At 42.6% G+C, this 16,883-nt stretch overlaps 1 protein-coding gene across 1 annotated transcript in view; it reads right to left on the reverse strand.

The window, feature by feature from the left end:
- Positions 1 to 1,627: 1,627 nt before the first annotated feature.
- LOC101174369 (heparan sulfate glucosamine 3-O-sulfotransferase 1) overlaps positions 1,628 to 16,883 on the reverse strand; it is a 41,259-nt gene continuing 26,003 nt past the window's right edge. Inside the window, exon 2 of the mRNA XM_004076867.4 lies at positions 1,628 to 3,709. Within this exon, the coding sequence (XP_004076915.1) occupies positions 2,596 to 3,636 (1,041 nt within the window). The 5' untranslated portion in view covers positions 3,637 to 3,709 and the 3' untranslated portion in view covers positions 1,628 to 2,595. The remainder of the gene's footprint in view (positions 3,710 to 16,883) is intronic.

Consider the following 16,883-nt stretch of genomic DNA (forward strand, 5'->3'; position numbering starts at 1 on the left):
ATGTTGTGAACAAAATATTTCAGTTTTTTAAGTTTTTATTTCATTTTAATGAAATAAAAATCCCAAACAGTGCTAATGTCGTGGTTTTTTTGTTTAAAGTCTTAAGATCTTCATCCTCCTCTGAGGGGTTCATGTCGCACAGAGGAAGAAAGGAATTTTCTCTGAGCTGCAGCCCCACTCGTTTACTCATACTGTTTGTGCATGTCTGCAAAGCCATGCCAATCAACTTTAATTACGCATTAAGTTGTGCTGCTAAAGTTGACTCGGAGTTCATCAATTCACATCAAGGACAACCCTGTAATAGACTCGTGTCGCGTAAATATAGTGGCTGTTAGTTTGCCAACAGCTTAGCAAGCAGCGAGCGTTCCTGGTGCTCTGATTTGATGCTAAGTGCTTCATCAATCACAATCCCAGACAGATCATTAGACGCTTCTAGGATGACAAGACCAGCCAAACCACCTACAGCAGATTGCTTCAGACCACCCCTCCAAGCTCTAATTACACCCAAGGTTGGCAGTTATCAAAGACATGAATGATAAGTGAGCCACTCACTGGTAGCCATTAGTTAAAGAAACTTGCAACAGTCAGGGATTTAAGTGACTTGCATTATATTGCTTTAGGCAGCTTGTTGGATAACATAAGATTAAAATCATTGCATTGCTCTACGTTGCATTTTCTACTTGAAAATGCTACCAAGTGAAAGAAAAACACTGTGTGTTCAACTCACTGCAAACATCAATGCAAGACCTCAAGTTGTAAACATTTTTATGGATGTCTAAAAAGCATTATATACAATATACATAAGAATATACAGCTATTAAATACTAAACCATAAGTATTCTAACAATTATATTATATTACTAAGAGATTTCGGACAGAATATTTTTACAATAGAAATAGTAGCATTGTGCTCAGGATAAACAAAGATCTGTACGTTTGCTACCATTAGATTTGAATCAATAAAAACAGTTTTAAAAACACATGGGCAAATCTAAACCACAGTGCAAGATTCGCCGACAAAAAAAAGACATGGTCAGTCCTTGATATACTGTGAAAAGCTAATTCCTATACAAAGCCTTAAGGTAGTATTTTTTTAAGTGCTTTGGACTTAAGGGGATTTTTGGATAAAAATATCTGCAAACTGAAACAAACCATTACTCAGCTGCATGTCCTCAGAGTCCAGGATTAGGCCGTGACAGATGCACCGTGCTGCTCCCTGCTTTACCTCCAATAAATAAAGCCTGTAAACGTGAATGTGTTTAGTGTGAGCAAACCACAGCCTCCTGTGTTTTTTGGCACTCCTGTTCTGGTAGGGGCTTGTATTGTGCATGTTTGTGAGTCCATTGTGCCGTTTGACAGTTTATCTTCCAGATGAGTGCAATACATACCAGAGCTGACAGGCATCAGCCAAGGTCACGGTTCACAGCGCCTTGACCTTTCTGTGCACTGAATGAAGAGAAGCTGTAGGGAACATTTCATGAGGCATTTTCTTACACTCCATCATCAGCAACTCCAGGATCCAAGTGCCCCCTGGTGAGCAGAGCTGAGAATAGTCCCAGGGCAGGATGACTGCATCTCACGTTTGCATCAGACACAAATTTTACTTTACTCTTTTTTTTTCTTTTCTAATTAAAACGCAAAAACCGAAGGTCACCCATGGCTGGCTCACATAAATAATCAGAGCATTTCTGAATTGCCCAGAGCTTCAGACTCCCTCCCATGTTCTGCAATGGGTATGGATCCAGTGCTGCATCCATGAGCGTTTGCCCCGAGAGGGCAGGACTGCTCATTCCATCAGACAGAGCAAGGAGATGACATGAATATCAGATCCCAGTGGAGCTGGAGCTTTGGCTGCTGCCTAAAGTCTGATCAATGAGAGAAACATGACCATGGCTGCTTGTTGTGCAGAGAATGACAAACTGTGAAATTCAGAAATGAGACTAGATGAGGAGAAGCATGGATACTGCAGGAACTACAGAATGCCATGTGTAAATAATTTAGAACAATGTTCTGCTTAGAATTTAATGGCTGCTTTTAATACCGGAACAAACTCAGAACAACACCAAAACAAAAGAAAAGATCTGTGCTGAGTGAGCAGACTGTGAAGATTTGACTGATTTAGCTCAAAGCAGAAACTGCCTTCAGTGAAAAGCAGTTTGTGAGTCCTGTAGCACCAAAGTGCTGCTCCAGGGGCCTATTTCCTCATATTAATGTCTGCTTAACACCGCAGCACGCCAAGGGCTGGCTGTCCTTACTGACCACGATGGTGAAGCAAAGACATGTCACATTTCCTGTACATTTTAAAACAGAACAATTTATTATCAAGAACAAGAATATCAAACAATAGGTGGGGCAGGGTTTTCAGTTCACTGCATTTTGACAACTTAAATACTTCCCTTACAGGCAAATGCTTTCAGCATGGAGGTCCATTCGGTCTCCTTATTCCTCTTCATGTTTGCCCTTACTGTGTAATTATAGAACTGTTCAATACCAGACATTGCAAGACTGAAAGTCAGTTTGTAAGTAAAGTGCTTTAAAGCCTGTTCCTGCTCTCATTACTGGCTGCAGAGTGGCTCTGCTTAAGCTGGTTTGTGGTCATTGCCAGTCAAATGTGCGCTTCACCAGCCTGAAAAAGGTTCGGTTGTGCTCGTGCAGGTAGGAGCGGAGCTGCTGCAAGACTGTGCTGTTAACAGTGGGGTGAGGACGTCCCTTGGACTCGTGCAGACAGCGCTCCCGCCCATCACTGCGGATGCAGTAAAACCCCTTGGTCTGGTTGAAGTAGAAGTTGGAGGATATTATCCTTGGAGGCAGATTGAGGAAGCGCTCCACCTTCTGAAGCTCTGGCAGGGGATCTTGGATCAGTGCATTCCCATCCACTATGTGTATCTGTTCCAGAGAGAAGTGCTGCAGCCAGTTGCGCATGTGGATGTCATACATGCTCCTCTGAATGGCCTTGTATCGAGTGTTCAGGGCTCCGTTGCGCACTAACAGGTTCTCGATGGCTTGTACTGGCTTGTGGTTCTCCAGGCGGTTGAAGTACACCTGGGTGTAGTCGGAGATGACCCGCTCAGTCGGGTCTCGCAAAATCAGTAGCAGTTTAATGGATGAGTTCATGGCACGAATGCGCTCTGGAGCAAGAGCTGATGTAAAATAGCCGGGAGTTTTCTCGATGGTGATCTGGTGAGGATAAGAGTAGGGCATCAAGTCTCTGTACCACTCTAGGCCCTTGGCATAGTTCTCGTCCCAGTCAAAGAAGTGAACCTCTGTGGCGGCAGCAGCAACATCAGGGTGGATGTCCAGCATCTCCAACAGTGCCCTTGTGCCTCCTTTTCGTACCCCAATGATGATACTTTGAGGGATTTGCTTGTTCGTTCCTGGGGGTGGAGACGAGGTCACTTCTTCAGAGATGTTGGATGGCAGATCAGGATCAAGGTCCATGGAGTCTTGTGTCATTGCAAAGCTTGCCTGAACAAACTCAGCTGGGGCAGCATATGTCTGGAGAGCCAGAAGAAACGCTGATGTGAGGAAACAAGCCATGGCAACAGACCGAAGAGTGGAGACCGGCAGGCAGGAGCGAGACAGGAGTTTAGCTCCGGACAAGATGTGTCTGTGCAAGCTGTGTAATGACAAGGGCATCAAGAAAAGCAGTCTTTGTCTGCTGCTGCAGCTCAACTGGAGAAGCAAAAACCAAATGCAGTTCACAGTACATCTGCGGAAAAGAACAAAGAAGAAGAAAAAGCTTTCAGATTTCAGGTCTATGAAGTAAATGAATGTCTTTGTTATTCTGAAATGACACTTTCCTCATTCCCTTGGAAAAGCAATCCAGCCATAAATACAATCCAAGTCTATTATGAGTGTCATCTCAAAATGATAATCCTAATTCATCTCCTGCTTTTCATCAGATTTTTTATAAAGTCCATTTCAATTGATACTGCAATTCCTCTGGATGAAAAACTATTAACCAGGCAGCTCATCATCTTGTGCCTCAGACACCTGAGACTGAAAAATCCATAAGAAAAAACTCCTTGTTGAGGTGACTTTGATTTCCTATGCATATAGTGAAAAATTAACTGCAAAAAAATGAAGTACAGCAAGCAGGAAATGGTAAAAGATTTTGGGTGTTAAGCATTCAACAATAACACTATAAAGACACCGAAGACTCAGAAAGAAATGCCATTTATCACCTTTGCTCTGGAACTGAATACATTTCTTTGGTCTTGTTTAATTTGTTTGTTTCTTCATGCCTTTCATGCTCGCTTGTCAACTCATTTGACTGTACAAACTACGAGTGAATGTCCGATAGAACATTTTTCCTTGCTCTGAGGCAAGCATCCATGGCCTGAAGTAGAGCATTTCATAAATGTCAATGAATTAATTTATAAAACAAAAGTCCTCTGCTGTGCTCCCCAGGAAAAACCAGCCAACAGATATGTTTCTTTCACTGCACCAGTCAAAAGGATAGGGCTTGGCGATGCAAACACCCAGCCCCAACAGCAAAGGTCAAGGAAAAGTAGTGCAAATGGTAATGCAAAACCATCCCATCTTCCTGGCAACACACGGACACACACTCACCTCTGTTTATAAAAATATTCTGTTGGGGACATGTGAAACCAAGACTACATTTGGTGACTAGGTTAGATTTACAGCTTTGCTGTTTGTTATTCAGACAGGTTAAAAAGTGTGCCTATTTATTATCTTACATTTTATTTCCTTTAAAGATTTTAATGACATTAAAAACAACCCCAAAAACTGCCATGACCCTAATCAGTACTGGAAGATCGAGACAACTTTGTTGTGAGGTCTGAGGAGAGGAAAAGAGCTGACCCTCAATTTACTGAACAGCTCCCATAAACCACGATAGAACCTTGGTATTCTAAAGGATCTTCTCTGTCTACCAGTCTGTGTTGGAGTAAAACTAGACTGGATGAAGCAGAATATTCAGAGGTGTTCTCATTCTGAATCCTGATAAGTTCAATTACAAACTGGAATAAAGAACATTGTCGTCCACAGCCCAACCTGAAGAGGTGGGATTAGTGTTTAGGAATCTTGATCTTCTTGAACCATCTGCTCATCAAAAGAATCATCAGCACCAGAATCTACAAAAACAGACCCAGAAAGAGATCCTGGAGAAAAATAGAAGACAGCTTTAATGGTGAAAGCTGAGAGAATCCACGACGGACTGGTTCAACAACAATCTCCCTGCATGTGTTCAGCCTTCACTTTTACATGGTGACCTGGTGCTGATCAGTAAAGACACAAGTTACTTCAAGAACATTGTTCTAGTTCCTCGTGAGAAAGGAGATGACATAAGCAACCTTAGCAGCCTCAGAATGGAATGAAGATGGATGTAGGAAAAATGGAGTCAAACACTCAACGAGGAATGCCCTGACACTTGAAGCTTATAAGTGTGTGGTCCTTTTGTGCAGCCTGACTGTTAGAAATGAGGAAATTAGATGAACAGAGTTTAGTTTGTGTGGACATCCTACGTATGGGCATCGTACGTGCACACCCCGTGCATGCAGTATTCAACAGCACGGGGTCAGTAAGTTGCCAGTATGCACACTTACTAACACCTGAGTGTGGTGTAAGAGCACCGTACGATAGCATTTATCCACATGTCATAAGAATACTTCACAATGCATTTACCACATGCACAGTATAATGAACCTTTTCTACTATTTTACTACCTTATTCTATTTGGAATTTTCATGTTTTAGTACCATTGTTTCCCTTGTTGTTGCTTCATTGCTGTGTGTGGACTGCATGTGAACATTAGCTCTAAAACTGGGGCTGTTTTTCACTTTGTGTACAGTTACTCAGACAATCTCTAAATTCAAACCAATCTCAAGACAAATATTACTTGAAAACATCCAAAAGGAATTTTGGATGTGACAAAAAAACACCTGGAATCTGCATGCTTGTCTCTTGTGGTGACTTGATAGACTCAGTTTTAGTTTTTTGTATTTAGTTGAAATAAACAATGTCTTCTATTCGAGCAAAAGCACAAAGCAAAGGTAAAACATGCTTTCTGCTTCTTTATACAAACATTGGCCTTTCTCTCACCCTTGGCCTTCATGGTGCATGTGAAACCCACCTAGTGCATGCTGAATGGAGAGTAGGCCAAGAGAGCCCGGTTCTGTGCAGTGTCACTTATGTGCTGTGACAGGAGCGCCTGCCTGTCAGCGTTTCCCTGGTGCAGAGCTGCCAGGACCACTGCCTTTAGCCACGCAGCCAGACTAGCTTCCTGTCTCATCCAATTCCCCCCCCACTGTCAAAGCAGAACCACCTGGAAGGAGCTGTTGTTTCACATTCCCTTGAGCTCCATCCCTTTACCCAGCATCCACTTTCTGCTTCTCATCTGGCTCATGGTAACCATGTTGTGTGGCAAACCTCATCTCAAAGCATGTGATCAGCTGATGTTAAACATCTATTGTGAGCTGCACAGGATGTCTTATGCTTGCATGTTTGGCTGTCTGTCCTTTGGGCTCTTTAGCTGAAGCAACTTGAGCCTCAAACCCAGTAAGAAGGAAGAAGCTGAACTTCAGCTGTGCCGACAAATACATTATAAATTCATTGTTTCTGAAAAAGGTTCTTTACACAGCCACAGTAAATAATTGAACAAATACAACCTAAAATGTGAATAAAATGTCCCAGTTATTTAAAAAGGAAAATTGCATTTGATTTTGACTTTTCGGTACTAGTATTTCTAGTTCATAAAACACAAACCGTCCAGTATTTACTATTTACGTGCTATTATTATACAGAGAACTAATTTGAGCTTTGAAGAAAGAAGATGCTTTTTGCCCAGAAAAAAGGTATCACTTTGGACCAGAATGATGAAAAATACCCTTTTCCCAAAGGAATAAAAGCTTTCAAATGAAAACTGGGGAATGGGATTTATTAGGTACAGTTTTTTATGCAGAATTTTGTGAGGGACATGTTCTCTATTTGTTTGACACAGCTGAAAGGACACTACGTTCAGTACAGTTCAAGAAATGGTTGTGTGGACGCTAAAAAAAAAATCAAACTCTGTCCCATTTTAATTCCTTAAAGAAGCTTTTACTCCCAAAGCTGTCTCGCACCGGTGCAGAGTCCCTGCCTCCAATGAGACAGGCAGCAGAGGGGGGCTACATGGGGTAATTTTTGCACCACAGGAAGCCATGTTTCCTCTACTGAAATCAGCAGCCTCTGTACGCCAACAGAACGATTTTGTTTGTGTTCTGCATCACCCTGAAAGATTAAGTGTTTCAGGTATTTTACAGGGCAACTCTGCATTAGTCCAGAGGCACTCTGTAGAGATGTTTATACGACACAAGTACTACTGTGATATATAGTGTAATGGTATAATTATCAGATTCGAATTAGGAAAGTTAAACATTTTCCACCATTTTTGGTGCAGTTGCACATATTTGAAAATAAATAACTGAGAGCTGCTGTTTGGTTCTGTATGAACAAAATAAAAAACTCAACCTAAAACTTCCTGTACTTAGTGTTAGCCCTGTATCTGCTTCAGGGTGGCCCCCTCCCCAAAAAAACAACCTTTTGTGGGACACAGAAATGCACATGTATACTTTCACCAGGACCTCTGCTCCTACTTTGGTGCCCAACAGGCCCTGAAAAACCAGTACAATGCATTTTCTGCCCACACACCTCCGACTGCAACTCTGGAGTTTCACTCCCACAAACTGGACTGGTTTTAAATTATGGATGAATTTTGCCTCACTCTGGGATTACTGACTCACTTTAATTATTGCTGTTACAACTTCTAGCTTGATCTATTCCCAGAGGATGTCTATTATTGCTTTTTCCTTTTTCAACCTTCAAGATGCAATGAGGTCTCTGACACTGAGGCAGAAACCAGCACTTTCAGAAAATGAATTTCAACATGAGATGTATTTTGGAACGAAACAGAAACAAAATACTAAGATTCAGTTTTGAATCTTTCCACATGGCTAGCCTGACCATGATCAGAAGTAAAAAGAAGTACCAAAACAGGACAACTTTATTTAAAATACATAATCCTATCATATACAGTATTTTTTTCTTATGAAGCCAACAAGGAAACATTACATTATTCAGATATTTGTTTCAAGAAATGAGTATTTTCGTAACATTTGCAGAACCCCCCCCCCAAAAAAAGGTTTGTATGAGCAGAACAGTTCTTAGCTCAACAGCTTTCCTAAAATCAGAAATTCTGGACAGCCTGACAGTTGAGGTTAGACAGGAATCTCTGGGGACCACAATGTTTGCAGATGACATTGTAATATGTGTTGGGGACAGGGAGCAGGTGGAGGAACATCTAGAGAGGTGGGGGTTTGCTCTGGAAAGGAGAGGAATGAAGGTCAACTACAGCAAGATAGGGTATCTGTGTGTAAATGACAGGAACTCCAGGAATGGTGAAAGGTACAGGGAGCAGAGAGGGAGAAGGTGAGGAACTTTGAAGACAAAGGTCAACAGTCCACTTCAACTAAGAATGTTGGAAAGAGTGGTTGGGAGTTGGTTTACAGCAAAATAAAAAACACTGCAGAACCGAGACAGAAAGATTGGTTTCTGAATCCATGGATAAGAAGAAATGTCTGAATTACGATAAAAGAAAAATCTGTTGACACTGTTTTCTGTTAGTTAAAAATATAAAGAGTGAACATATATATTTTTGCTACTCTGCCGCCTGCAGTAACTAAACACCTTATGCCTTAATGACAACTGGCTTTACAGGTGGATATAGGCTGTCTGTAAAAAATGGGCAAATCTGTACGGGCATGGAAGTGGCCCGCACAAAATATCACGACTGCTCAGTGAACTCGTAAAGCAAAAACTTTTTCTTACAGATTTTTTCTTCAGGCATGCAGTGGGCAAGAGGTCGTAGGTGAGACACAGGTCTGTTGTGCGGAACTGAGATTTACTTTTAGGCAGGGAACTCATTAGTGCTGTTCAAGTGATAGGTGTGTGCTTTTGTGTGCAGCCTGGCTCTTAGAAATGAAGAAATTTGACAATTGGAGTGTAGTTGGTGTGGACAACCTACAGGCGTCCTGTGGGCACGTGTGTATCATGTGCACACCTAGGTCTGCACAATTAATCGCAAATTTATCGTTATCGCGATATGAAGCTGTGCAATACGCATATCGAAAAGATGGTAAAAATTGCAATAAACGGCAACCTTAAATGGGCTAAAGCAATCTTATGGCAGCTTGAAGTATTCAACAAATCAAATAAATCCATTTCAGTCAGACAACTCTTGCAGTAAGAAATATTTATTTGACATTTTTTCCACATTCTTTAAGTTGGCATTCACATATTTTCGTTTGGCATAAGGCTCCGTTCAATTCCATAAAACTTCCATAAAATTTCCATAAAACCTTCGGGTAACAAAACCCACAACACTAAAATCATCCAGAAGAAGAGAAAATGTGAATGTATAATCAGTGTGTAATAAAATGGGGTGTGTTTTCGGCAGCATTCCATTTTCATTTCATTTCCCAGTATGACTGCTATGTGTGACCCGGCACCATTGACCGTTTGGGCCGCCCCCGTTCGAGTACAGCGCCACGAAGGGAACATGCTATCTAGTGGATCTGCTATGTGTGACCCGGCACCATTGACCGTTTGGGCCGCCCCCGTTCGAGTACAGCGCCACGAAGGGAACATGCTATCTAGTGGATCTGCTATGTGTGACCCGGCACCATTGACCGTTTGGGCCGCCCCCGTTCGAGTACAGCGCCACGAAGGGAACATGCTAACTAGTGGATCTACTATGTGTGACCCGGCACCATTGACCGTTGGGCCGCCCCCATTCGAGTACAGCGCCACGAAGGGAACATGCTATCTAGTGGATTTGCTATGTGTGACCCGGCACCATTGACCGTTGGGCCGCCCCCGTTCGAGTACAGCGCCACGAAGGGGACATGCTATCTAGTGGATCTGCTATGTGTGACCCGGCACCATTGACCGTTGGGCCGCCCCGTTCGAGTACAGCGCCACGAAGGGGACATGCTATCTAGTGGATCTGCTATGTGTGACCCGGCACCATTGACCGTAGGGTCGCTCCCGTTCGTGGAAACCACTAGAGGAACATACTATCTGAAAGAGAGAGGGAAAGAAACAAAAGGGGAGCCAACATAAAATTACTTATACGTGATCTTAGAACGTAAGCTCACTTCCGCAAAACGCTGTGCAGAACTATAATTTAAACCGCCAAACAACCCGTATGATACACTAACTTAACATCCAATCCAAAGCTTCCGATGGCGTATGACATGCTTAACAGCCATTATTGGAACTTCTATTAAACCAAGAACAAGTTTGATGGCCATAAACTCTTCCATTTTTGGCAACTATATATACACGAGCTTAAGTAACATCCATTATTTCGAAGCTCCCAACGACAGTACCACGAACGAGCTTAATAGCCATAATTTTCTCCATTTGGCATACCAATTATAAGCGCTCAAGGAACATCCATATAATGAGGTTCCATCCCAATATTAAGAACGAGTTCAACGCCCATAATTACTATGCTTCTTTGGCATACTACAAACAAATGAGCTTAAGAACCAGATTCGAGCTCCTCGCAGACTATGATACAACTTAGAGCAACCTAAATTTTGAGGCTTCCACCTGGCTATAATTTTCTTTTAACATCTATAATCGAAGAATTTACATTCATTCTGCGGTTGACATTGATTAATTAATTCAGTCAGAAGTGTCATTGGAATGCAGAGGAGGTCCAACGCCCCGTCACTTTCAGTGCAGCAATAGGTACGTCGAGCAGTCATCGTTGCAGCACCAGATCAAGGAATGCATGGGTGACATCATTTCCTGGAAACGGAGAAGCTGATCGGGGCGTAGGTGTTCGCAGGCTCAGGATGCGATGCATAGATAAAAACAAAGCAGTATTAGTCTTGACAAGAATATATAAATAACCCAGAAACTGATCAGTTTCAAAATGATTGAGATAAATTAAATAACAGTGCTTTTAAAAAACAAATCTGAGAAAGTGAAATTTAGTAGATAGTAAAGGTAAAGACCCATTGTGGATTTATCGCACCCTAGAAACCACCATAATTACAAATTCCAACAGTGAAATGATAGTGAAATATATGACCTGCACGAAATCTTAACACCAATTTTTTATATATTCCAATGATGAGAAAAGTAACCTTTGACAGTTTCAGAGGGACGCACCTTCAGGAGGCCATCGAGGAGTAGTAGATGGGAAGAGTAGCCAAGGAGATTTGTAGATGAGGAAGGTCAACATCCCACGTGGCAAAGGATTATAGCTCGTCTGGATTTGATGCCTTGTATTTGATATAAGTGGTTCTCAAATTTTTTAATTAGCCAAGGGCGACTGGATACTGCAAAAAAGAACTTGAGAGCCATGAGGGATCATAGGTTTTGATAGTATTTTTGCTAGACTGAACCTTAAGCATTTAGAGGCGGAGTATAACAAGCCTCTAAATGGGGATGCATCTAGCAGAGTGTCATCTGCTTAAAAAAAAAGCAGATAGAAGACTGACTTGTGGACACAAGATTTAACTCTTGAACTAAGCTTGAGAGCGCAAGTGATATATATTTCCTACGGTCAGGGTAGAAGTTGCTCAAGGTGTTATTTAAACATTAACCAAGTCAACCGATGACACAATACTATCATTTAATATTGAAACAGCCTTAATATAATCTCCAAGGATGAAATAACCGGACGACCCCTTAAGAACCATCAGAGCCGTAGATTCTGGCGGCCGGACAAACACAAACCACTCTTCTTAAATCCTTTTCCCCCAAACCAGAAGGCGCAGACTCAGGAGAACAAGTGGAGGGAGCCTGAAGACACAACAGGTATCACAAAACCACTCCAGGCATAGAGAGGGAAAGATCAAACGCAAATCACGAAAATCCAGAACAGGAACACGTGGCCCAGGATCGAACAACCCAGAACAAGAACACAAGATGAACGGATGACCATAGGACCAAAGCTACAGCAAATGTCAGGTGGCCCAATCATTGACGAATCATATCCAACCAAAATTTAAATAAACGACATGCTGCACAAAAGCTAGAGATGACATAATGGGGAGAGACAAGCATCAATGAACCACCCAAATCTATAGAAGAAAAAGAAATCCGGACGGGTGGAGGACCGTACATTATAGATAACGTGGAAACCCAATTTTGAAAATAAAGTTTTTTTTTTTTTTTTTTTTTTTTTTTTTTTTTTTTTTCACAGAGATTCAAAAGACCAGGGATACAGAGGAAAGTTGGCCACCAAGAAATCATCGATAACATGCAAAATGAAGGGCACCCATCGCCTACAAATATCCAGTACAGGGCGATAAAGTCGATTTTATGAGGACTGCCACGACAACGGAAAGGTAAACCGGCAAACACCTCGAGCGCCAACTGAAGGCCAAGAGACGCCACTGAGAGGCATAGAGGTAGAACAGTGAGACCATCAGTGACAGTCATCCTCAGCCTTATATCGCGTTCGGAGGAAAATCGTGGAGACAGCATGGGGAGCTGAAGAAAATGTATACTAATCCTGAAGGCGCATGGGGAACCAGGCCACTGATGCCCAGAAGATTAACTGCGAGGCGCTAACAGGTCCAGATCAAGTCACATCAACCTGAACACTTCCTAGGGGCCACCCTCAGTGGCGGCTTTGAAAACGATGCCCCGGAAGAATCCATCACATAGCCCCCACAAACCTCCAACCAAGAGAATAACAAATTAACTGTCCAGCCGAGATCAAGAGACGCAAGTCCCTGAGGACAGGGCAGGACCCACTGGGGTACACAGAGCGGGGAAAAACAGTTGAAGCAGAACCAGATGCAGAATGTGCGGGGGCAACGAACGAGGATCGCTGAGTGAATAAAATGAGCCATAGACGCTGCATAAGAGAGACCAATCATAGGGAGAAATGTCCTTAGAGCAGAGACGGGTCCAAGAGACACTGATTCACATTCTAACTAACCAGCAGCTACAACAACGAAGAAAACAAACAGAAGAAACGCCATAATAATAAAGCCAGCATCAAATTAAAGACAATCAAAATTTACACACAGCTCCCAAAGAACAAAACAGCAATAGAAAACAAATGCTAAAAGCCACGATAAATTCAGCCAGCACGAGCAACCTGTCCAAACGAGGTCTGCCAGCCTTCACAACCACAGAAAGGACCCCACAACCCCTGAAAAAAAATAAAACAACCGGACGACGCAGAACTACGCAGCAGAAAAAGAATCAGAAGAGCATCATGAAGGACCCGGAGAAAAAACTACAATTCCCAGGGTCCTTAGGGGCGTGACGTCACCGAAGTAAACAGGAAGTGAAACGCAGCCATAGAAAACTACACGGGAAAAGTACCGCAAGACGCTCACCGTGGATAATTGGGGTGACCACGGCAGACGAGAAGACCCGGACTACTCCTGATCGGGGGGCACGGACATCCCGAACATTGCGGAAAGCACACCCCCTGCAGATGCACGCGACCGCGGCGAAACGAACGCGCTGTGCGCCGCCAGCCGCCCGCGGATCGTCAGCCGCCCGCGGATCGGAGGAGAAATTAAGGAGAGCAGACGCGGCGAAACCAAAACCCCACATCAGAAAGATGGGGATCATCCTTCCCAAGGACGGGGGAACACGGCAAGACGCCGAAAGAGAAGGAGACCCGCGGGCTCGGAGACCGGCGAAGAATGAGCGCTGAAGGTAAGAAAGAATGAACAACTGCGCACCTGGCTTAAATAGGACGCTGAGCAGGTGAGTTAATTAACTGAACCGCCCTGGGGTATTTACCTGAAAACACTGCTTCGAGTATCTGCCCGAAATACGATAAATCGTCATTAATGCATTTGACCAATCAGATGGATGCCTTCACGTTGTTGACCAATCGGATGGAGCTCCTTTATGTTAGATGTTTGCCTCCTATGTAGACGAGTGTTGACTCTTTTTTGAATTAAACAGTTGCAGTGAAATGGAAATGATCATTTTGGTTGTTTTGCTATTTGTTCATGTATCCCAAGTTATATCCTCATCACAATATTGATCACTAATATCGCATACCGCAAGTTTTCCTCATATCGTGCAGCCCTATGCAGACCCCATGCGTGCAGCATTTGCATGCCTGTCAGTGAGGAGCCAGTACGCATACCTCAATTATTATTGGAGCGCTGCGTAAAGGGCACCGTATGACAGCATCCCCATACATCTTAAGTGCCTGGAACTAACATTAGCCTTACGAATACTTCACGATACACTAACCACACACGAAAATGGTACGATCCATTTTCATGACATCCGATGTGATGGCTACATGAGCTTCAAAAGAACAGCAAGACACACCTGTGCTCCCCTTAAGATGCAGCCGCACTTCTCTACAGCTCTCCATGGGCCCAGACAACCAAAAAACCATGTGACTACGACATTATTTTTCTAACCACAGACCTCTAATATATGGTGAGAGAGAAGTTCTGCATAACTGATTTTTTTTTTAAAACAAGCAGGTCGAATTTCAACTTGTTTAACCCTTGTGCTATCCTAGGCACTTTAACGTTGGGAGTTGGGTCATCTAGACCAGTGTTTTTCAACCTTTATTGAGCCACGGCACACTTTAACCCTGACAATAATCCCGCGGCACACCAGCATCCAAAAAAAAAAAAGCAGAAATTCATGGTCTGTATTGATCGACAGACCCCCCCCCCCCCCCCCCCCCCCGCGCGCAATCTCACGTGGATTTTTGTGATAATTGTGGCAGAAAAAGCAGGAAGTTGCGGCTGTTTTTTTCTAAGAGATGAACCACCAGCTAAATACCAGCTTTAGCCGGTATTTTTGTTAGAACTGAGCGACTTTATCAGCAGAATTAGAACAAGGAAGTGAAGACTTCAACCACTTCTGATTGGTCAGGCTGATGACATGTGATTAAGCCTTCAAGAATGATTGGCGGAGACAGTTAAAGGGACGGGACTTTTCCTTTCACAGTTATAGCTGCAGCTATATCGCGGTACCGTGATTCGATTAGCTGGTATTTTTGTTAGAACTGATCGACTTTATCAGCAGAATTAAGAACAAGGAAGTGAAGACTTTAAGCACTTCTGATTGGTCAGACTGATGACATGTGATTAAGCCTTCAAGAATGATTGGTGGAGACAGTTAAAGGGGCGGGACTTTTCCGCAAACTGTCATAGCTGCAGGTAAATCGCGGTACCGTGATTCTTATCAAAATTTCTTTAATAGAATTAAATAAACACAAAGAAAAAGTAATTTTAAGATCTTTTATATTCCTAACTACTCAGTGTTTTATCTGGGCCTGTTTGGATGAACAAAAAGCTGATTTCCTGGAGATGGGAAATGTTTTTAGATCAGTTAATGAGGGCAATTTCTCCACGGCACACTTGACCATCTACCACGGCACACTAGTGTGCCGCGGCACACTGGTTGAAAAACACTGATCTAGACCCACTAGACAGTGCTCTGAACCTTTTTTCTTCAATGATTTGTGATCTTCACTGGTGTCCATGGATTACATGAAATCTTTCCACCTTCATCCACCTTTGTCATGGTAGGGAGAACACGTCAATGTAAGGGGGGGGGTCATCTAAGATAGCACAAGGGTTAAGTAAAATATAAACTGTCCCTTTTTTGCCTGCAATTAAAGGAAGAGAAAGACATTCTTTCAATTCCTTGTGGAATGTGAACCAATCTCAGCTGGCCTTAATATCACACTCTTAAAAATACTTGATTTAAAGGAATGTCTTCTTTAGGTTTAGGGTTTTTACTTATTTGTAATGTTCTTGTTAGCTTCTGAATGTTTGAGGAGATAAAAGGAAAACCAAATGTTGATCAAATAGATTTTCTCTGCAAGAATTATGTAAGAATTACTCATTTGGACTTTGACCAACTGTGAAACAAGCAAGAGCGTAAAATGTTTGACCCTGTGGAAACTTTAAAGTCTCCTAAAAAATATAGACCTGCTTGGTGAACCAATTGCCCCATTCCTGACCCCACAAGAGGAGAAAATCTGTGTCTGATAGAAATGCAAGCTGACATGTAAAGCTGTTGATAGAAACTTCTTTCGAAAAGGTCAGGCTAAATAACAGTTTACTCTTCAAAGGGGTAACAACTGCATCAAATTACATCATTTTTAAAACAGACTCTATCATCTCAAACCCAAACAATGTCTTTCATAAATCTTTTCAATTGTAGAGGTTAGACAGTGCAGGAGTTATGATTTCAAAATGGAGTCCCAGCAAAAGGTTGGAGGTCAATGATTTATACAGAAGACGACGTAAAGACCAGATCATGATACTTACACTTGTGTGTGACTTTGGAGCAGCACTACACACTGGTGATATTCAGTCATTTTTGCTTGTTTTGAGAAGAAATGACTGGGAAGCCTGATTGAAAAGCAATATTTATCTATTTTTGGAGAATAAGACAATGACCTCATCCACATCCCTGTGTCAGCACTGGTATTCATTTAGTATTCAACAGGCTGTAATCTATGATTTGCTAATGCATTCAGGCATATGTGGCTTCAAGCATCAATAACAGTGTTTAAGCTGTGATCTCTTGTGCGTTCAACTTTCTCTCAATAGCAGCCTTTCAGCTCCTCCTTTTCTTCTTTCAGTGTGCAGAGCAGGCTCTTCCAATTACCAGCCCTTCTGCCCACTGCCATCTGTGCACGTAGAAGCATTTGCCACCCAACACTGCAGTGATGACAAAACTGAACAATAGAACCACCACACAATGCTTTACAGTGTTTTAGAGGGTGAGGAGGAGAACTTTAGCAGAAGCGACGATGTAGAGTTTCAATGACCGGTGCTTTGCCTCAAGATTCCGGTTGGTTGGCTGACGCTGATGTTTACTCATTTTCTGATCAGCTCACATTGTCTGGA

This window comes from Oryzias latipes, chromosome 15, assembly GCF_002234675.1.
Source record: "Oryzias latipes chromosome 15, ASM223467v1".
Taxonomy (NCBI): domain Eukaryota; kingdom Metazoa; phylum Chordata; class Actinopteri; order Beloniformes; family Adrianichthyidae; genus Oryzias; species Oryzias latipes.